Below are 22708 nucleotides of genomic sequence, written 5' to 3'. Positions count from 1 at the left end.
TAATATGGGCTATAAATGCCATAGCCCCTTGATAATATATAGGATTAAAATTATTTATTTTATTTATTCATTTCATATAATTAATTACAAAAACGTGGCATTCTTCATCAAACAATCAAAACCAATTATAAATTCTAAATTTTATTGCAGTAGTTAGTTTCTAAATTTTATTAAATTTTGTGCCACAAGGCTTCCCACCCTTCCCAGTTCCTACTTTCACCATTTCTAAAGCGTTAAAAATTAGAGAGAATGACATTTAGGCCCATTATGAGAGAATTGTTAGCATTGTGGTCCAAAAGTTAACTTTGAAATCAAAGTCGTGACTTGCTCAATGATCAGTCCAGGGCTTATAAATAATCATCTTGATTCTTGTCTCCGCCATCATAGCGGTTAATGGTTATGCTCAAGGTATGTCTGTGTGTGTGTGTGTGTACACTGAGTGATATTTTAGTTTTAAATCTAAATCTATATGTTTGCTTTTAATTTGTTCTGTAGATATATAAGCTATACTGTAAGGTTCTAAATGGCAGAGAAAAAGAGAGAGGTCAGACCAAATTCTCATGTCAGCTCAAAAGGGAGAGAGAAATTGAGATTGGTCATGGCCATGCATGGTATTGCTAGCTGCAGCAAACAGAAGATGAAGAGAGGACTGTGGTCTCCTGAAGAAGATGAGAAGCTTATCAGATTTATCAGCATCCATGGTCACAATAATTGGAGTTCTGTCCCTACGCTTGCAGGCACACTTACATACTCACTCTTTCTTGTTCATACATTTCTGTCTGTCTCTCTATGTGTACTGTATCTTTCTTAATTATATGTGTGTGTGTGTATTTATGTATGTATGTATGTATTTATGCAGGCTTGCAGAGATGTGGAAAGAGTTGCAGATTGAGATGGATGAATTATCTGAGACCAGGCCTTAAGAAGAGCTCCTTTACTTCAGAAGAAGAGCAGGTTATCATCGATGTTCATAGGATTCTGGGAAACAGGTATATATAATTCAAGAACAACCAGATGGTTTTCTTCTCAGCTGTGAAAGCTATATATATATATATGTATGTGTATGTATATATTTATTGATGTATATGAGTCTGTACAAAAACAAGAAAGGAAAAATAAATAAATGAATGAATTCTTGATGTGCAGATGGGCCCAAATAGCGAAGCACCTTCCCGGAAGAACTGACAATGAGATCAAGAATTTCTGGAACTCTTTCATCAAGAAGAAGTTCCTATCTCATGGCTTGAACCCTCAAACTCAAACTCACACTCTTCTCTCTTCTTCTTCTTCTTCTTCTTCTTCTGCTTCTGCTTTTCATAAAACAGAAACTTCTGCAGCATCATGCGATATCTCAGTCTCATATGGTATTCATTCGAACAATCCCAATTCCTTCAGTTTCATTCCCATGGAAGCACGCAGTGTACCTTGTTCTTCACTAGTCCCTAAAGCTCAGCCTCTACCAATTTTTAATGAGCAAGCTGTTTCCAGTATTATTTCTAATCATAACTATGACTGTAATCAACACTCTCATCAATTCTCAGCTTGCCCTTCTGAATTATCAATGGAAAACACACTCAGCAATGTTTCTTCTTCTTGCATAAACCCATCTGAGGTTGCACTTTCCGATAATTTTAGAGCTGAGCCATGGGAAAAAGCAGTGGAATTAGGACACGTGGTTCAGCAAGAGAAGGGAGCTATTGAAGTGAATAATATTGATTGTCTTGAGGGGGCAAACGTTGATCTTTACATGATGGAGAGTATACTTGCATCTGAATTCATGTCTGAAGATCCCAGCTTTATGGATGAGTTTGCCTGGAACTTTTAAATGCTATATAAATGATTCTGCTTGCCGGCCATTGTATCAGCATAATATCATTAGAAAGATCTGTTGGAATAAAATTCTTAATTCTATTTTTTTAAGTTATCCTAGAAACTTGGGTATTACCACCACTGGTTCAAACTGACTTGAAACCCCACTATATGAGACTATCATTATCAACAGTAACCTTGCAAGTATCTCGAGGAAGCTTTTAACATTTTTGTTTAACATGATTATATTTTTTATGACTTAAATTTAAGATTCCAAGATAAGTTAATTCGATACCTTCGACTAGTTATATGAATATGGTATATCTTTTTATATCTATAATTGCATGCCCAGAGGAGGCAATTTAGTGCTCATCATCATAAAAAAAGTAGATTATCTTCTTTATTTCTATTTTGTTAAAATTGCACATAGATGTGATTTATCTAATCTATTTTCAAATACATACTCTAGTAGTTCAAATGTAAAATTTATTATATATACTATATTTCAATTTTGCATTCTTTAACTAAAAATGTATTCAAGTAATAATCAAAACAAATATGAGTTAATTTTTTCAAGATGATAAGATTAAAATAATTAGCATGGGAGTAAAGCAATGTCAATTATCTCTAATTTACGTTTATGTAATGGAATAATGAGGGGCTCTTCACTCATTTCTAAAACTAATCATGGGGTTGGGCCAAGGAACAACATTAAATTTAGGGTAAGCTAGCATGGATCTTCACAGAAAGACCAATTTAGGCCCAAAGAAAAAGCCCAAATCTCAAGCGAAATCATGACTCCAAATACTGTAAGCCTATATTTCTCATCTCTTTAATATAAACTAAACTTAACGTTTATAAAAAATAAATAAATAAACTAAACTTAACTAACATCGCCCTTATTAAAAAATAGTAGTTATTATATACTTATAATTGTTAAAAAAAATGTAACCTTCCCATTTTTCCTTTCTTTACAATTAATTACTATATTAAATTGTTGTCTAAGAATCTAAGAATTCAAATCATAATAAATAAACAAGGATAAAATTAGAAAAAAAATTAATTACTTGAACTTTTATCTTATATTAAGGACTAAAAAATTTTCAAAGTTTGCCCTTTGTTAAGGACTCTAGGGGGTACTTAAAATTAAAGAAATAAAGAAATAAATAAAATAATAATAAAGAAAACCCCAAAACTAATTGTACTCCACATTCCCCCTTGGCTCATCAAGATATTCTACAATTTTCAAGAAAACAATTTCCCATTGGTGGTTATATATATATAATGTGATGTTAGATTAATGGATATATTACTGTCGATAAAAGAGGGACTAAAATTGTATATCATGAGAGAAACGCCGTGAAATAACCTCTTCCAAAGTTCCATAGGAACAGTCCTTATTGTATTTATCATATATAATGCAATGGCTACTCATCATTTCAGGCTTCATTAGCAATGGCTGTGTCTCTGCCAAATCTGTTTGAGGCAAATCTTCCATCTCCAAATGCTCCAAAGGTACTGTGTGTGCGGCAAATTCTTCGTTCATGCTTCCATATTTAGGTACCTCTATATCCTGCACATATGTACTTAATTAGGCTATATTAATTATTGCCAATATATATACCATGTAAAATATGATAAGCAAGTGAATTTTACCTAAATTGGTTATTTTATGGGAAAAAATAAACAGTTTAATTAGATGTATATTGATATATCGTTATGTTATTAGATGATATATAATTTCAAATTCAAGAGTTTAGATAAGATTTTTAAAGTTTAAATGTAATATTGTATATGTGGTTCTTGTTTATAATTATTTGAATTGATAATTGCAACTCATCATTTTTTAAAAATAATTAATAAAAAATTTAGCTATCATTAATTAGCTCATTATTTTGGGGTCTAATTGTTATTCACCCAATGTAATTAAAGAAATAGGCTGGATTGTGAAATAACGTTGATGCACTATACGAGGAGAATGGGGGAGGAAAAGATGTGTTTACTTTGGAACCGTTTTGGTGAGTCAGTCAAAAGTCAAAAGTATAGTTATTGGGGATGGTGAAGAAAAAGCAACGAGCATACATATGCAATATTGGAGTCAGTCCAATTGATTTTTTAGTAAGAAGAAGGGCTTTACAAAAAGATATATGAACTTCATATTGATACTTCCACCTTTCGTAGTTTTAAGATCAAATTAAAGAACCAACTCAAACTCATATTATGCGGACCCTTAATTAGCAATCACAACACTTAAATCTACGGTAAACTTTCATTGAAATGTAAGAGGTAATAAAACACATATAAGATCTACCGTACCCTTTGTGAGATTATACTCTATACTTTTTTGGGTTAGCCAAGGTAATTGGTAGCTGAGTCATAAGCTAAGCTGATTATATAAATATAAAACAACAATATATATTAGCCATTACATATGAAGTATATATAAATATTAAATTTTGTAGTCCTAGCTAGGCTAATGGAAAATTCACCCCATCTCATGTATGTCTCATATAAACAATCTAAATATAAAAGTCTTATGTGACTACAAAATTACTCTAAAGTAATACTATTACTGAAATTGGCAATTTGTTAATTGTATTGGAGTTATCCATTATTGTTGGATAGTTGTAAATGAGATATTCAATTGACAACTAAGCAGCAATAATTAATTAACTCCTATTCAATAGTAATTGATGTTCAACAAATGATATGAGATTTCATCGTATAATGATTTTATAAGATTTTCTGTATTTAGATTGCTTGTATATGATCTTGGTTTTATCAATTTTTTTTCATGCTCTCCCACACATCTCATAAATTTCGAATATTCATGGAGATTAATTAGATAACTAACAAAAAGTGAAATTCAAACTAAACGAAGCACCTGAAACAGATTTGATGGGTCCACCTTTTTGCCCATAGAATAAGTATTAGCTGCGGTGTTTGCTCCATCACAAGCGAACTGTGCTTGAAAATCATCTTCCATACCAGTTTCAGTGGGTGTTCCTTGAGTGAGATCCGAAGAAGAAGCATCACAATTAGGGGGTTCATTGTCATGATCATGATTTACAACTTTCTCATCATCTTCCTCTTCTGGTACTGATTCCTTCTTCGCTTCCTTATTACTTTTTCCTTCTTCTTTAGGTGCTTCCGAGGTTTGGATCGTCGTCTTCTTGAACACGCGACACAATGAATAAGATTCCTGTTATAATTACAAGTTTTATATAGTATTTATGATTGAACATAATGGAGCAAGAAAAGTATCATAACAGAAAAAAGCAGGTTTTAGGACGAGTACTGAGAGTGAAAAAGTAAAGAGTCATTGTTATACTGATCATAATTCATAGAAAAGTAAAATCCTTGTGCACCAATCTTTATGCAACACAGTAGTTCGGAACATATATACTCTATGGTCTATGATATTCTACATTTAAGCTGAACGTAGAATGTGGACTACACTTATAATGACACCGTCTTTAAAAAGAGGAAAAATGAAACTGTAAAGCAAAATACTGAACTTATGGTGAGGATCATGAGGAGACTTTAAAATATTCGTGTCTTTTTAGGGCTTCTTCTTTCAATCATCATCAACTCTACTTCAGCAGCAGAAATCACAGGAACTAAAGCCCCTACGAAATACTAACATCACAACCAATTACAGTTTTGATAACTTACTCCTTCAATTCTATCCAAAAACTCTAGTTTGACACAAGTTTCTTCATGATTTGATGTCACTGTACACCCAATATCGATTTAATGACTTGGATTCTAAGACGCTTTCTATAAGAATCCAACCAAAAGTACATATATACATACCTTTAAAGAAGAGAAAACACTTGCAGGTTCAGAATCAATGAGGCGATACTCATGCATAACCCAGTTGGTTCTTATGCCACGAGGAGCTCTACCCCTGTAGTACACCAACGTCTTCTTCACCCCAACACGTCGCTTTTCAGAAGTCTTCACTGGCCTGTCTTTCCCTGTAGCTTTCCAATAACCAGCCCTTGTTGCCCTATTAGTTCTTGACCCATTTGGATACTTTCTATCCCTTGGACTGTAGAAGTACCACTCCATATCTTTACTTGGCAACAATGACTTTTCTGCATCTTCATTATATTAATTATTTCTCATATCAGATGGAACAAACAATTCAGAAGAATTCAGACATGTATGTACCTGGCAAATCCCAAGGTTCATGTTTGTAGAGATCAACTTCAGGGATTATCTCAAGCTCTATGGAGCGGCCTGTTAGTTTTCTTTCGAGGTAGTAAGAAACAAGTTCTTCATCTGTTGGATGGAACCGAAATCCAGGCGGTAAACTCATTGGAGCCATTATATTATTGCTATTTTAGAGATCAGAAGAGATGGATGAACAATAAAGAGAAAGAGAGAGAACTATGTGTGAAGTATATATTGTGAGTCAAACTGGCTTGCACGACAACCAACAATATACATACAGGCGTTTGCCCTGTGAAATTACATTAAATAAAGTGGATAGCGATGTGGTTTGTTCTGTAATTAATAGGAGATTAAGGGGCTAAAGTTTGAAAAAGGGAGGCTCTTTGGCTTTCGAGTAGATTCCATTTGTATCAAATGGTAAAATTATCCGAATAGCAACACCGCCTCTCTCTCTCTCTTAAAAGAGATTCTAGGTTTAAATTCAACATCGACATATTTGTATGTGTATATCTCCTTTTCATACAAACAAAGGTTAGATTAAGAGTAAAATTTTTAAAAACATATAAGAAAGCTCTCTTTTTTAAACTGCCAGTTAAAAATAAAATATTTTATTAGACTGATTAAAATAATGATTCAATGGTTTGCTTTTTAAACTGGTTAGGTTAACCTATTTTTCAATACCATATATGATATTCGCACACTTAGAAAAGGTGTTAAAAAAAAACCTATACAAGAGGCTGCATATGCCTCTAAAACCTTTCATACTGCACAACACGCAATTAACAGAAAAAGTGAATCTTGAAATTTTGTTGTCTATTCCCTATAAAAGAAATCTGATCCGTTGGTTTGATCCAACGAATTGAGGACCTATAACATCATTTTTTTTTTAATCAACACATTTGATATGTAATACACAATTCGCTTTCCTGTCTTATCTCATCCAACAAATGAAATTTTGGACATGAGAGAACAATAGGATGTCTAGATAACGCCTATATATCTTTAATAATTATGCTAAATATGTTTAAGGACATGAATGAACGTGTTTTGTGTGATATACCTTGGTGTTGAAGATATCGTATACATTTTTATATTCTCAGCACCATACTTACGAAGGAGAAAAAGGTATAGAATCTTATACGTATAGTATAACATCCAGTGCAAGTAAGTAATATACGTTCTCTATACGTACCAGGTGATTGATATTTATGACCATGAAAAATATATATATATATATATATATATAGGAGCGTTCTTGAATTTAATATTCACCCGAAATTAAAGGAGCTAGCTAGATTGAACTTCAACTAATATATAACTCGTTGTAATTTATATTATACATATGAAAGAGTACTTGATCAAAACTAACGAGGCTATATAGTGAAGATTTAAATTAATCTGCATCCAATTTTATCTGTATTTGTCTTGCATGCATGCATGCATACACGCATATATGTACTACGGATTAATTTTTGTGGGGTCAATAATGTGATGATTCAGGTTTGTCTTTAACATTTAGCCTCAAGGAAAAAGAAAACCTTTTATCATGAATGAGTCGCGATGAGGTGGAGAGAGATTCATCGTCAAGCATCGATCTAAAAAATTCTGCCTGGCAGTGGCACACAGACACACACAGTCTCTGTCTTCTTTTTCTTTCCATGTTTCTTGCTGGCCCCCTTTTATTCCTTTTTTCTTGCCATCCAAACCTACTTTTTCTTTACTGTTTTCCTTTGTTCCCCTTAATTGGTGCCCTTAAAATATCATTTTCATTGGGCTAAAGACACTCTCACGCACTTTAATGTCTGCAACAAAAATCTTTGACTGGTCTCTCTCTCTCACACACTAACGTACTCTTATGTAACCACTTCACTTACAATTTAGATGCGTAGTCTACATGCTTCTATCTTTAATACTGTTGTTGGGATAATTGACCAATCTGTGTTAGTGTTTCTGATCAGAGTTTGAGCATTTTTTTTCTACAAAAGCCAGATCATGATCAATCTGGGTACGTGGTTGTAAAACACAAATAAGCGGGTTTTCAATAACTATCTTTAAAAAAGATCTGATCTTTATTGTCTCTTTGGAGCTTGCTGATCTTTAATTTGTTATTAATTAGCAAGTGGTAGTTGGAGTAGCAGAAATGAGAATGTTACGATAGATGTGCGGACATACACGTAAAGATAAAATTCGAAATGAGCATGTACACAAAAAGGTGAGGGTAACACCTATTGAGGAAAAAATGGTAGAAAATCGGTTAAAATGATTTGGGCATGTACAAAGAAGACCACGAGAGACACCAGTGAGAAGAGTGGAATATGTAACTTTGAGTCCGATTAAGAGGGTAGAGGAAGGCTTAAGAGAACATTCTTGAAAGTTATTGAACATGATCTCTTAATTAATAATATTCTTAAAAGCTTGATAAATGATAAAGCACAATGGTGTCTTGCAATCCATATAGCCGACCTCACCTAGTAGGATAAAGGCTTGTTGTTGTTGTTGTTAGCAAATGGTAGTTTTAGGCACCTGCTAGTTAATTGGCTAGAAATAAGAGTTGTGGGTTTAAATTATTATTTGACTGATATATCTGAATTGACAATATTTGAAGATAATCCTTAATTTTTTTAACTATAAAACAAAAGGGAGGGTGAAGAATATCTGAGCTATACTTCCAATACCTACATATCTGAGTCTGTGGCTGTGTATCATTTTTGTCTTAACACACATATAGGTATGTTGTGAAAAACTAACTTTCATTGACAAAAGGGAGAGAGAAGGGTTTTGTTTTGCGGAAGAAGTCTTCTGCTGAAAGATTTTCTTATTTCCTGTTGGAACAATTCACATAATTAACATTATATCTTTGAGAAATCAGAGAGAAATAGCTGTTGATGAATTGTAAAGGAGACTCCAAAACTGATCCATTTGAATAATCAAATAGTACAGAATCCATACTCTCGAATAATTCAGATCCAGTTATCATACATCTCTTTATACCTCTAGTCATTGATCTCTCTCTCTCTCTATATATATATATATAAACTGAACTAAAGGATATCAAGAGGATCAGTGGCGAGCGGATTCCCCAAACTTGTATTGCCTGCCGCTGTTGAATTTTCATATCAGTTAGTGCATGCAACAAAAGAAAAATTGATCACATTCTTCTTTCTTCATTACTTTAGCAAAGCTTTCATTTTAGGTCATTTTCCTTGTTTTAACATATATAATGGATGCTTTTGAAAGAGATTTCAAAACTATTGAATCATGTGAAGGCATGGATAGTGAAATAGTTATAATTAACATGCACGTATCTTCGTATTACACACAAATTAATAATGTTGGTCAAGATCAATAATATAATGTTTCTCCTTTCTGTGGTGTTCACTATCCAGAATATATTAAACAAAACGATACGAATATCGATATTTCCCCAAGTAAGCACAGATTAAAAATATATAACTGTGTTCTGTGTGGTGGCTCAAAGTGGTAGCCCCATACCAATTAGAATGCGTAAACCACTAGATAAACTCAACTCAAGAAAAGAGGGCCATGGATGTCGATCTGCACTTGAAGTTGAACATAACCTCGATGCTTAAGGACTGTTCTGTATCAGTACCACCTTTGGGTCCCACCGAGACCAAGTAGACCCTTCTCCATTTTTTTAAAGTATCCGCTGTGCTGAATATATCTCATATCAAGCTATGAGAACTTTAACAAATGTCCAGACTAGTTCGGATTGAGTTTCACTACCAAAAAAGACCTGCTTTGCGATGGATTTTGCCGTAGTTTTGTGATGGAATTTCAGTAGCCTTCCGTCACTATTTTGCTAATCGCAAATTTTTTGCCACAAAATTCTAAAATCCATTCACAAGTTAGGACACACTTTTTGAGATGAACTATTTGTTCCAAATTTGGTGGTTTAGTGTGGCATGGACAATATCAGTACCATCTAATTGCAGACTCGATGTTAGGCTCTTGGGGGTTTCATGAATTTAATAAAGTTAATAAAAACTCTAAACTAATTAACGGAATAAGTTTAGAGTGTTGTGTTAGGTCATAGGTAGTGTTGGGTATATACATGCGCCCAATAATGATAAACTCATGTTAATTGTGGATTAATATTTTGTGGCTATTGTGTATGATTGGAGACCTTATGGATACATGTTTTAAGTGCCCTTTTGATTGATTTAAGGGTGGAGGTAACCGAGAACCTAAATTTTCTCATATATTAATTCTAGCATTTATTGTGATTTTTTTTATAAATGTTGTTCTTGAGGAAAAAGGTGTAAGCATGAACTATATATATATATATACACATATGAGAATGTGTAAAGATGTATGTGTATGTGATTTATGTATTACAAGTTTGAGTAATGCACCGGAGTTTGAATGTAATGTATTATGAATTATTATAGAATCATGAATTGTTGTGGAATCATGAATTATTGGTGTTGTGGCATTATGAATTCTTGAAGAATAAATAATTTGCATATGTGGTAAAAATGTTAAAAATATGAGACTGGAATGATCACAAATGTGATGTACATGTGTGACATAGATGGGAGGGAGTTCACCCTATGATCTGAGAGAGTATATTTAGGTCCACATGGTATGGACAATATTTAAGTAGTGCCTAGAATTGTTTAGCCAATGATACTCACTCTGAGAGTAGTAATGTGTATTAGCAATTATATAAATACCATATGGGTAAGGGAGTCCATGATCCAAGTTTAAGGAGCAGTGACCTTTGGCTAGAGCTTGGGGTGAGTCAAAATATCTAATTGCAATCTTATTACTTGATAGCCCATGAACTCAATTAGAAAGAATACGGAAATTATAAGGTAATAGATGATCATGCATGCATATTAATTTTGTGAATATTTGGTATTATATGAAAATATGTGGTATTATATGTGATTTTGTGATTTTGGGTGTGAAACCGTTATGCTTACACAATCTTAAATATTATTTGAATATATGTTAGAAGTTAGAAATTTCTTAATTAATGATATATTTATCTCAGTCATCGTTGTTAATGTTTTTACAGGTGATATTTCATAAGTGCAAAGGAAAAAGAAATCAAAAGCACATAATCAATAATTACTACTAATGCCTTAGTGTATATGTGTAGAGGATTTATATTGTATATATTTATATATTACCAACTAATACTGTCAGCAATGTATGTAAAACCGGACCGGTCATTAAACAGATCATGGCACTGGGTCATGGGTTAGTGGTTCAATCGGGGTTGAACCGGTAGCAAACCGGTCATGATTAAAATAATACAATTTAAATAAAAAGACATTAATTATAAAAACATTCAATCAAATCCAACCACTTAAAAGTCTAACAATAATAAAATACTATATTTTTGGACTTAGCATGCTTTGCCTCTAATTTTTCATTTTTTAACTTAATTTCACTTTTTTTGTTATCTTATTTCCGAACTCAGAGCTCTGAAAAATTAAAAATGAAAAAAAATGACATCATTTTAGGAGTAAAGTTTAAAAAAATAATAACCCGGTTGACCCGGTCAACCCGGGTTATACCGGGTTGAACCCGAGTTGATCGGGTTACACTAGTTCACTCCCTCACCAGGTTAAGGGTAAACCCAGACCGGACAAGGACTGGGTCACCGGTTTACGGGTTGACCCGACCGGTCTAGTACAGTTTTCAATACCATGACTGTCATGAGTATGTGTTTTTTATAGATTTAATTGGTTAACTCTTTGAGTACAAGCTATGAAGGTTATGATTAGTTAGTTGAATAAAAGATGAATTTATTATCATGTTTGTCAAATAAGGAATATGATGGGATCATATTAAGATATAAGATGAGTGGAGAGTTTGTAGTAGATTAATTAGTAAGGATGAGCTTACAAGGTTCATCATCTTCATTATCTTAATATTCACCCTCCATAGGTGACATACAATGGAGTAAAGTATCAATATTCTTTTTACAATTTCCATACTCTTGTCAGTTGTCCTTCCGACAGAGTGTCCATTGTAATTATCCTCAGTAATACAATTTTATTTCACATGTGTTCTCGCATATTCTAAATCTCTCAGTTAGCTTTGAAACTTTAAAGAAATTGGGTAAATGACTTCGAGAATTCACAATCGTTTGACACAATACTCACTTTGAAGATTTACTTCTCTGACATGCCTGGCAATTACTAAGAGGTATGTCGACCTACCTCACTCAAATCTTGAAAGTTGAAACCATGCAAACAATAATAATGCAAGTTTATAATTTAACTTATATATTTATTATTTATTTATTTATTTAAATCGTTACTTATTATTTGACACCCGTGTATCACACAGAACACATAATAGTTTCTATAGAGTATTTAGTCCAGTAAAACGTAAAATAAGCAATTAATTATACAATATCAAAAAATTTTGCATGCTTTCAAAGAATCGTACAAACAAGATCATCATTATTAAGAACTCATTTGTTTTAGATTGAAAAATAAGTGCTTTTTATAAAAAGTAGATATTATTTTATGTTTAATTACACTAATAAAAAGTGATTATTATTTGGTTATCTTAAAATTTTATGATTTGATTTATTTTTTATAAAATAATTTATTATTTAATTATTTTAAAATTTTATGATATCTTTAAGCAACCCTCATTTTAAAAACATTTTCTTTCATCTATTGTGTATAATTATTTTTGGAAACTATCCAAAGCAGCTTCTTAAAATAATCATATATTTATTTTTTTAAATTCTGATTTTTTAAAAAAGTTTAAAGAAACATCATAAAACTTATAAAATATATTTTTTGAAAAAAATAAGTGATTTTTTTCATTAAAAATGTTAAAACAAACAAGCCATAAAATATTTGTATCTTAAGTAAATTTTAATTTTAATATATTAGGCCTAAATTCTGTCACAAATATTTGCTACACCATTAGTTATCGCAACGTTTGAGACAAAATTTTAGAGACTCAATATTTTGTCCCAAATTCAGTCGCAATTTTTTGAGATGCAATATTCTATCTCAAATTCCGTTTCAAATCTTCAAGATGCATTATTCTGTTTCAAATTCTGTCACAAATATAGGAGATGCAATATTCTATCCCAAATTACATTGTAAATATTTGGAACAGATTTTGAGAGAGATTTGTGACACTTTTGCAGCGCGTTTTTGTCATCACAAAATTTCCAACAAATCTCCTTTTTTTTTTTTGTAGTGTTTACTCAGGAACCTGTCGAATGAAAATTCTGCCACAAATGGGATTGCTTAAGCTAGTATCACTTTCTTGTCATTTGAATTATTGGATATGAACTAATCATTTATTTAGTTTCATAGACAAATGAAAATAATTTCACAACCATATGAAAAAAATAAAGGTAAATAAGTAAATTACCTCTTAAATTTAGGTTCAATAATACTATAAATCCTGAATTTGTTTATTATATAAATTGCTCCCTTAACTTTTAAAAAACGATATAGTTTGGCCCCCACTTTTAATAAAAGTTAATATTGATCTTTAATTGGCAAGAAAATAATAAAAAAGAACATCAAAAATTAAAAAAAATGACGACAATTATTTTTTGTTCCTTTTCTATAATTTTTTTGATTCATTGTTTGATTTTTGGGTTCTTTATTGCAATTTGTTAGTTATTTTCTGCAATTTTTAAGATTAACTAATAATTAAAGTTAACTTATATTAACTACGTTGGTCAAATTATTCAAAAATTGAGGGAATATGCACAATAAATAAGTTTATGGTCTATAATGTTATTGAACCTAAAATTTAAAGGGTAATTTGCTCATTTACCCTTTAAATCTTTTTATGTAATTATTATAATTATAAATTTTTGTATAATTTTTTAGCATTTAATTGTAATAAATTTTATTGTTATATTAATTTGACAAATATTTATAATTATTTTTATTAAAATATCAATATCAATATCAATATATATATACACACACACAAATCTTGTAGCTTTAATCTAATTGGTCAACAAAATTTAACTGTCATTGGTTAATAGATTTTAGGTTAATATTAATATAAAAATTTTTCTTAATTTATTAATAAAATTTAATTTATTTTTTATTTTTCATGTATGTTTAGTTTACTTTCACGAGAGCATTGATTCAAGAGCAGTCTTATTTTTAAATTTTTCTGATCGTTAGCATTAATTTCATCCTACTATCCTTCTCCATTCATTGTATTTTCTTATGCCTTGTCAGTTTTCTTGATCACTAAGATTTAATTTATTTTTCATGTATTTTTAGCTTACTTTCACAGGAATTGATTCAAGAGCAGTCCCATTTTTTTAAAAAAATATTATTATTGGTTAATAGAATTTATGTTCATGTTTTTATGTTCATGTTAATATGAAAATTTCTCTTAATTTATTAATGAGATTTAACTTATTTTTTTTATTTTTCATATATTTTCAATCTATTTTCATGGGAGAGTTGATTCAAGAGTAATACCATTTCTAAATTTTTTGGTCATTAGTATTAACTCCATCCCGCTATCATTCTCCATTTGCTATACTTTCTTGTACCTTTTCATTTTTCTTGATAAATGAGATTTAATTTATTTTTTTATTTTCTATATATTTTTAATCTACTTTTACAGGAGTATTAATTGAAAAGCAGTCCCATTTTTAAATTTTGTTGGTTGTTAGTATTAACTCTATGCGACTATACTTTTGCATTTGCTCTACTTTCCATGCTTTTTTAAATTTCATAATCAATGAGATTTAATTTCTTTTCTTATTTGCCATGTATTTTCCTAATTTGTTGTACTCAATATCAATCAACTCTCATCAACTATCATACATAAACATTATTTGTAAAAAAAAAAGGAAATAAAAAGAACTTTAAGCTTGATTTGGATTATCAATCCTTATCTCTGGTCTTGGCCACTTCAAACTTTGTGTATTTTACTATATATTTACACTGACAAGATAATATAGCGACTACTTAAGTACTCTAAACAAGCAAAACTTAAATAATAAAATTATCTTTCTGATAGCTCTTTTGTTTTGCACATAAAAAAGAAGAAGAATAGGAACCCAAAATTAAAAGAATATAATAAAATTTAAAAAAAAGAGGGATTTCTTTAAATTCTTTCTTATACCATGTTTATAGAAATATAATTTATGTCACAATTTAAAAACTAACATCTAATTTTTTTACATAATAAAAAATAAAGGGTTATTGAGAATTTTAACGAAAGATTTTTTTTTTGCCAATATTTTTTAAGTACTTTAAAAACAGGTATTTTTTTTATAAGTTTTTCACCATAGACTCAAAAAATAAAAACAAATATGTATAAATAAAATATTTAAAAAAATAATTAAATAAAAAAATTTTAAAAATTTAATCATTTCATATGTGTTGATATCAATAATATAAATAATATTTATTTTAAATTTTTTAATTCAACTCATACATCGCACCCAAAACTGTCTAGTTTATATTAAATACAAATGCTGCCCTCACTAGCCGCGCTAGATTTAAGGCATGGAAAAAATACCTTATAAAATTGAAAATCAAAATAAAATTTTGAGTAGATTATTAACAATCGAATTAAATCTAGCGACTAGGAGAAAGAGAGGAGGGAGGCGGCGGAGCGGTTGAGCGAGAGATGTCGATCCTGTGGGAGAAGAGCGCGAGTTGGCGGTGGCTCGTGCGGAGGACCAGAGATTCCAAGCCCTTCTTCCTTGCTTTCGCCACCGTGTGCGGCGTCGTTCCGGGAGTCATTGGCTATGGTGTCATGCAGCTCACCAACACCCGCAACGAACAACTTGAGGCCCATCTTCGAAAAAATGCTCGCCCCGAAACCATGGTACCTCCTCTCCCTTTCTCCTTGTTTCGTCTGTTTCCGCAGAATCTTTCAGCTGTTTTACTTATTTTGTGATTTCTGATGTTGTAATCTGTTGATCCGATGGTTGGGGCAGCGATTTGGGTATTTAGACTATTGATGGGAAAGATGTGTTTAACTTGTGGGCACAAGAGTAGTCTTTACTGTTGTAAATTTGGAAATGATCCAGTTTTCCCATTATTTAGCTCTGTTTAGGCATGCTGGAGCTGGTTAGCTTTTGTAGAGGGTAGTTAATTTTACTGTGACTGGAGCTTATGAGTGCTTTGATGTATAAGCTGTCTATCAGAAAATCTTCTGCAGTGACCCGAAGGAGATTGCAATACACAGTGGGAGTTTGTTTTATAGGGGAAAATGAGCTTATTGAACTGTAACCTTGTACATGTTTTAGTAATGGAATTGTCAGGTGTATAAATAATGTTGTACCTTAAGTTCTCTTTGGGAAAAGACTATAGGGAACTGGCCCAAATGAGTACTTCGTAAAACATGATTGTTACCTGGAACTGCACCCAAGGATAACATCAATATCAATTGACAAATTCTCCAATATGCGCCTCATGGAGTTCTGGTGATTAGGATTTAATCTTGGTACGAACCTTCTCGTTTATCTCGGTAATTTAGGCTGTTTGATTTGATATGGTTGCACTGGCTTAGGTAATACTTGTATAAAATTTAAAAATACCTAATTATATAAGCTCCTACAATCCTTTGTATGCCCCGTACCACATATAAAAGATTGTATCAACTTCTACTTATATACAACAAATGAGGCCTCAGATTCATCTTCCTAAAAGGGTAAAGGAATGTGAAACAAGCTGTGAGATTGATTTTTTTTTTTTTCTTTTATTCAGATTGTCCAGATAAGCCACTGGATATTTGCTACAGTGACCCTGAGGATAAATTAACCTTGCACATCAGTGTAATTTCACTTCATGATTATTCCAGTTGTTCTTTACATTTTTTGCAGTAGCATTCTGCCCCAGAGCAAACCAAGTTGAAGATTGAAGTGCTTTTAAAATTTCTTCAGAGTAATGTCTTTGGGATAAGGCCAAGGATAACAATATACAAATTCATGGGTGGTTTTTGGATCCCACTTGACATATCATCTATAAGACAACAAAACTCTGTAAAACAATATATTCATTCTGGATTCCCCCCATAATATCACATCTTTTATATTGCTGTCAGTTGTCACTACTGAGTCTGGTGACCATTTGGTGACCTTTTTCCGTCCTTATTCTGTAATAGTTCTTTTTCCACTATAGATCTCTGGATATTGTATAACTACATTGGTAGTCTATCATATTGGATTTGGATTGCCTTGTAAGATAAATCTATCCGGAGATTAAATAACTCTTTTGTTTGGTTGAAGGAAATGAGATGAATAGTTGCTAACATTGGATGTTTTAGGATTTATTTATTTATTTATTTTTTTGTCAAAATGAATTCTTTCCTCTGGTGAAAAATCTTATCTCGACAATATGGTTGCTTTGGTTAATTAGATGATGGGACAAGTAAATAAAGAAAGACTGGCTGAATTCCTTGGAGAGCTTCAGCGGAAGGAGGATACAAATGACCGATATGTTGCTGCTCTAAAAGGTGAGACTTTAACCAGAAACCCGTATGTGAGAATTCAACCTGTTCCCAAGCAAAAGGACACTGGTGTTGACAAGGAGCAGAAGAAATAAAGTTTGATAGGCATTTGGTGTGAATACGCATGAGATATCTGTATGTCAAGATGGCACAGGTTTTTAGAGTTAAGCTGGAACTTGATGCTGTTTAGTATCTAGTCTTTACATTTTGATTTTGATTTGCAGAAGGGGGTCTTGGTAGGTGAACTTGCATGATTAATAGTTAGACAGGACTTTTCCTATGTAGATTCCATGTGTGTTCTGTGGAATTACCTAGTTCTCCTAGGCTATGGGATATTTTGAGGTTTAATCAGCCTTATCATTGGTTTTTCCCTTTTGCAATGACGTGAAATAAAATACAATTCCTCCACATTTCATCATCTTCATGACATAATTCGGCCGCTTTTTTATTTTGGAAATTCATGCTTGACTCAAGTTGTCAGAATCTATTTAATTCTATTGTCTGAGACAGGAAATCTTACCTCCTCCAATAAGACATGGTTATGCCAACTGTTTCATGTCTAATAAGTCAACCCTCATTACTGCATCTTTCTGAAACTGTTTCCTTCATTGTCTCCGTTTATTAACATGAATGGACTCCAAGTTCTGAAACAGAGATGTGTGGGATGATACAGTGGGGTTGTCAGATGGAGCAAGTGATGATACTACTTTGTAAAGGGTCACTGTACACTTGTGTAATATAACTTTGCATTTTCTGAAATGAATTTTAATAGGCTAAAAGAAAGATTCTCTGATTAAATCTATTTTTCTCTTTAAACTTGAACTAAAACTTGTTCCAGGGATCGAAATTCATATTTAATGTCTAGCAGGTATTCGTTCATGCGCTTCCCAGTTTCACGTCATTATAATGTGACCGTTTTACTAGAATTTACACATCATGGAGATGTGTTTCTAGTGTTCCTTTCACTGACTCTGGTACACGGTTCAGAAGAAGGCGGTCCAGTTCAAGATTGTTCATTTTGGGTTTCACGTGCTGATGATAACTGACATTTCCCTCAATCGTTAAACATTTAATCCTTATAATATTGATTCAATTACAATTCAATCTTGTAAAGTTTAGTTTGGTACAACTCAATTCCTTACATTTTAATCATTTACTTTATTAGTCCTTACACTACACTTTGTAACTCAATTACAACTAGGTATTCATTAATTAGATATTTTTTCTGAAGTGTATGGACCAATTTATTAAATATGTAAAAACTCATAAGATTTAGTTAAATGAATTTAACTTTAAAAACTACTCTCTCTAATTCTATCTATAAGTTACTTTCATGTTTCACTTGAATTAAAAAAATTTTAAATCTCATTAAATTTTTAATGTTTAATAAGTTTTTACCTTTATTCTTAATAAATGTTCTTAAATCTTATCTTATTATTAATATTTTCATTCAAAACATTTAATAAAGTCAAAAACATAAATAAGAGCATTAAAAATTGTCATGTGCCTTAAAAATAGAACTAATTTTTTTCTTTTTTTCTCTACCTTATAAATTGGACCAGTGGAGTAAATTATAATCTAATTAAAACTATCATAATTAAATGATTAATATTACTTTCATTAAACAATCCGTAGCATGAATTGTAAAAACCAATTTAATTCTATCATCTTGAACATGATCCCAAACATCATAAAAAAAGAGCATACGATTGTGTTAAGAGATACATATACTAATAATTTCCCAAATTGTTTTTAACGTTGTAATAGTTTTGAGATATCCAGATTAACTTATCTTTGCAGTTCTGAGAAGCTACGCTGTTATAAAACACTCGCTCAAATGAAATGATCAAAGAAACCATCATCACCAAACTTGGTTCTCCCATCCCTCCCCAATTTGCCACATATCCTTCACTTAATGCCACCTCATCTTGAATTAACCATTTCAAAATTTGCAAAGAAAAATTCGGAAAGTAAAGTTCTCTTTACTCACTACATTCCATTACATAACATTAATGCATGCATTTTCCTTTGGGGTCACCCAAAGACTTCAAGAAGCAAATGATTGCAGGCACATGAGGAGCAGAAAAAAAGTCTTATGAGGAGATCACATTTGAGACATGTTTGTTAACAGCTAAAATAAGTCTTGCTAGGTTGCATTCTTTCGGATTCCATTATTTACATTTACCATCTTTTGGCTTGTATCCTTCTGATCCGAAGGAAAAACACAGTCCATCCACATTGCATCATCTCCAAAGCACACTGGAAAAAAAACTTCTTATACATTAGTGATATATGCAGAGAATGAATGAAACAATCAGGAGAATTAAAGAGAATGAATGAGACTGAGAGGTTTGATTTGAACCTAAAATACCCCATTGTCATCCAGGAAACAGTTTGATTCGATGGATCATCTCCTCCTGACACATAGGACACGTAGACAGCATCATCCCACATTCTTCACGAGTCTGTATAAGAGTCACATAATAATCATCATTCTCATGTCTTTCGGGTAAGAGTTATTACCATCTGTCCGCATCCAAAGGCCATGTCCATTTATTTCATTGGTCAGACAAATTACACAATCCTGCACATCATTGTAAATGCAGTTTTTCTTATTTCAAGTTTAGCACTGTTACACATACAAGAAATACTGCCATGAATTTTTACTATTTGACTAATCTCTGGAGAAACTAATCAGCTTAACATGACAATGTCCTTTGGAAAAGAATGAACAAATCTCTCTTACCAAAATTACTTACTACAATATTTACAAACATAAAGCGGGATGCATATCATGAAATCATCCCTGCATGGTCGTAGTATTCATTTTAGTCAACAGATGCATAGGTAAAACTCAAGTTCTTCAAATGTTTGCTATTAAGTTTTTGAATAAAAATATAGCATGTACATGACCATTTTTAGATAACTGAATCATGTGATGCTGAGTTGTAAATTTTTAATGAAGAACCTAAGGGTATAAACTTTAAAATTACATCCAATTTTTGCTCTGTGGCATGTTGAATTCACATTTCATCTTTGTTCAAGAGCTGTAAATGTTACATGCAGAAGTTGTACGATTTACCTCAAGCCAGTCAGGAAGATGCTTCCCTTGACTTCCAATTAAGAAACAGGAAACTTGTAAATAATCCAGGTACACACATAGTGAGGAAGAAATAATAATCAAATGAGGCAAAATATTCAAAATCACTGAAGATTTAGTTTCCTCAAGATATGAGCGTCTTGCATGAGGAGTACATTGGGATAAGAAGTGATGAGTTATTAGGTAGATTCACTATTTAAATTTAAAATATATGTATATTAACCTACTCATGAACAAACATGTAAGCACGACACGTGAATTGAAAAAAATTAACTAGCATGCTTATATGCTAATTTATGATAAGTTCAACCTGTTCTTCTAAAAAGAATCTGTTTAAGATTTTTTTTATTTAAATACCCCGGCAACAGCAGAACTCGATGATGCAGCTTTGGCAGCATTAAGGATATCAGCTAACTTTAGTTCTTTTTCTTCAACTTGTCTCATGGCACTTCCACTAGTCTCCTGACATTCCACCTTTAGCAACTGCACGAGCTCAAGCTTTTCTTGCAACTCTTCGCTTTAATCTATTCATTCTGAAAATAAAAATGTTACAAATTAACGGTAAATTAGATCCTTCAATCCATCCAAAAATATTCTTTACGTACACATAATATATTATTATAATTGCTCTATCAATAACAAAAAATCATTAGGTGAGGAGACAAACCTCTCTCAAAGCCAAATATGAAGAAACATTTTGACTATCTTAGATTTAAGAGCTGTACAAAAACAAAATCTATTATCATCCATCCCGCTTAGTGATAATATTTTCACAATTTTAAAGTTACAAATTCAATGTAAATGACTTCACAATGTCAACTTGTCTAAAATATTATATATATATATATATATATATTTTTGGGTGGGTGGGGGGACCAAAGTAGTCATTACCTGGGCAATGTCAGCATCATTTTGAGCATGCTCAGCTTCTTTTCGGGCAACCTCTAACTCTTGACATATCTCTTCAACTTGCATCATAGTAACTTGTCTTATATCCATAATTTCCAACTTCAGCAGTTTGACAAGCTCTTCTTTTTCCTTCAACTCTCTCTTCACCTTGGCCCATTCATTCTAAACATAGAAGTAATCAAACTAATACCCATCCTAAACAATTCTTTAAAGTACACACAATTGTTTATGCAATTTCACCACGTCAATATATACAATCACTCAGAAAATTCAGTTACAAGTAGAATTCAAATACCAGGTAACATATAACATGAATCTTGGAAATCCTAGAATAAGAAACTGAACAGAAACTAACAATTTCTTATCACATTGATACAACTCTGTGTAATTAGTTCGTATAATCAATCGGTCTGGAATATTTGATAGGGGAAAAATCAACCGAATCAGTACGTCAGCAATGTCAGTATCTTTACGAGCATATTGAGCTTCTTTTCGAGTATGGGCTAATTCATGATCTATCTTTTCAATTTGTCTCTTGGCCAGTTCTGCCTCATCATCTTTCTCAATTATAAGCCTTTGGACAGTTTTTCCTTCTTCTATCAGCATTCTTTTAAGTCTAGCACATTCACTCTGTAAATTGGCTAAAGCTTTAACAGAAAGGTAATGGAGTGATACCGTTGAAGTGTCAAATTCAACTTCAGTGGGAAACAGAAAAGATAGTTGCGCATTTTTTCACAAATTAAGTACAAAGGATTTATTACTTTTATCTTCTCACACAATTTTTTAAACTTAAATCTGTAAATTTAAAATTAAAAAAGAAAACATAACTACTACCTTTGGTCCTATTTATAGGGTAAAGAGAGAAGAATTTTTTTAATTCTATTTATGAGTCATGTCATTAAAATTTCACCACAAATTTTTTCTTTTACCTTCCATTAAACGTTGGAGAGAGAAAATATATTATTGAAATATGTATATTTAATAAAGACAAAGTTAAAAACTTATTCAATTTTAAAATAGAGTCAATGAGTTTTAAAATTTTTTTCGGTACTGATAAAACATGTTAAAAATGATTTATAAATAAGACCAGAGGAGTATCACATTACTTTCAAACATATTCTCTCTATAAAATCTCTAGCTACATATCTTAACAACTAAAGGCAAGAAAAAATGTTTACTTTTTATTTTAACCATCCATGTTTGATCAAGGAAAATATTTGCTTTTAAATTGTACTAGGATCAAATTTGCCATTGCGAGTGAAT

General features: G+C 31.7%; 3 protein-coding genes and 1 long non-coding RNA gene across 4 annotated transcripts; 2 read left to right on the top strand and 2 right to left on the bottom strand.

Moving 5' to 3' along the window:
• Nucleotides 1-523: 523 nt before the first annotated feature.
• LOC129314167 (transcription factor MYB7-like) lies at nucleotides 524-1825 on the top strand. The gene is made up of 3 exons (XM_054957533.1): nucleotides 524-737; nucleotides 860-989; nucleotides 1147-1825. Exons 1-3 carry the CDS (start codon nucleotides 524-526, stop codon nucleotides 1823-1825), a joined length of 1023 nt encoding a protein of 340 aa, XP_054813508.1.
• Nucleotides 1826-3110: 1285 nt separating this feature from the next.
• Nucleotides 3111-6149, bottom strand: LOC129312469 (NAC domain-containing protein 71-like). Its single transcript, XM_054955109.1, has 4 exons — nucleotides 5986-6149; nucleotides 5626-5909; nucleotides 4694-5011; nucleotides 3111-3382 (listed from the first exon to the last, which is right to left on the bottom strand). Exons 1-4 carry the CDS (start codon nucleotides 6140-6142, stop codon nucleotides 3140-3142), a joined length of 1002 nt encoding a protein of 333 aa, XP_054811084.1. The 5' UTR covers nucleotides 6143-6149; the 3' UTR covers nucleotides 3111-3139.
• Nucleotides 6150-15542: 9393 nt separating this feature from the next.
• LOC129313655 (uncharacterized) lies at nucleotides 15543-17846 on the top strand. Its single transcript, XM_054956936.1, has 2 exons — nucleotides 15543-15810; nucleotides 17346-17846. The coding sequence occupies exons 1-2, from the start codon at nucleotides 15610-15612 to the stop codon at nucleotides 17529-17531; spliced, it is 387 nt and encodes a 128-aa protein (XP_054812911.1). The 5' UTR covers nucleotides 15543-15609; the 3' UTR covers nucleotides 17532-17846.
• A 1548-nt stretch (nucleotides 17847-19394) lies between these two features.
• LOC129312635 (uncharacterized) lies at nucleotides 19395-21731 on the bottom strand. The gene is made up of 5 exons (XR_008593641.1): nucleotides 21428-21731; nucleotides 21204-21255; nucleotides 20894-21069; nucleotides 19799-20020; nucleotides 19395-19695 (listed from the first exon to the last, which is right to left on the bottom strand). It is a non-coding gene; the product is annotated as an uncharacterized LOC129312635 (long non-coding RNA).
• Nucleotides 21732-22708: the final 977 nt, after the last annotated feature.

This window comes from Prosopis cineraria, unplaced genomic scaffold, assembly GCF_029017545.1.
Source record: "Prosopis cineraria cultivar Desert tree isolate PC_DT_omini unplaced genomic scaffold, ASM2901754v1 PC6, whole genome shotgun sequence".
Classification (NCBI taxonomy): Eukaryota; Viridiplantae; Streptophyta; class Magnoliopsida; order Fabales; family Fabaceae; genus Prosopis; species Prosopis cineraria.
This window is presented reverse-complemented; position numbering and strand designations above follow the sequence as displayed.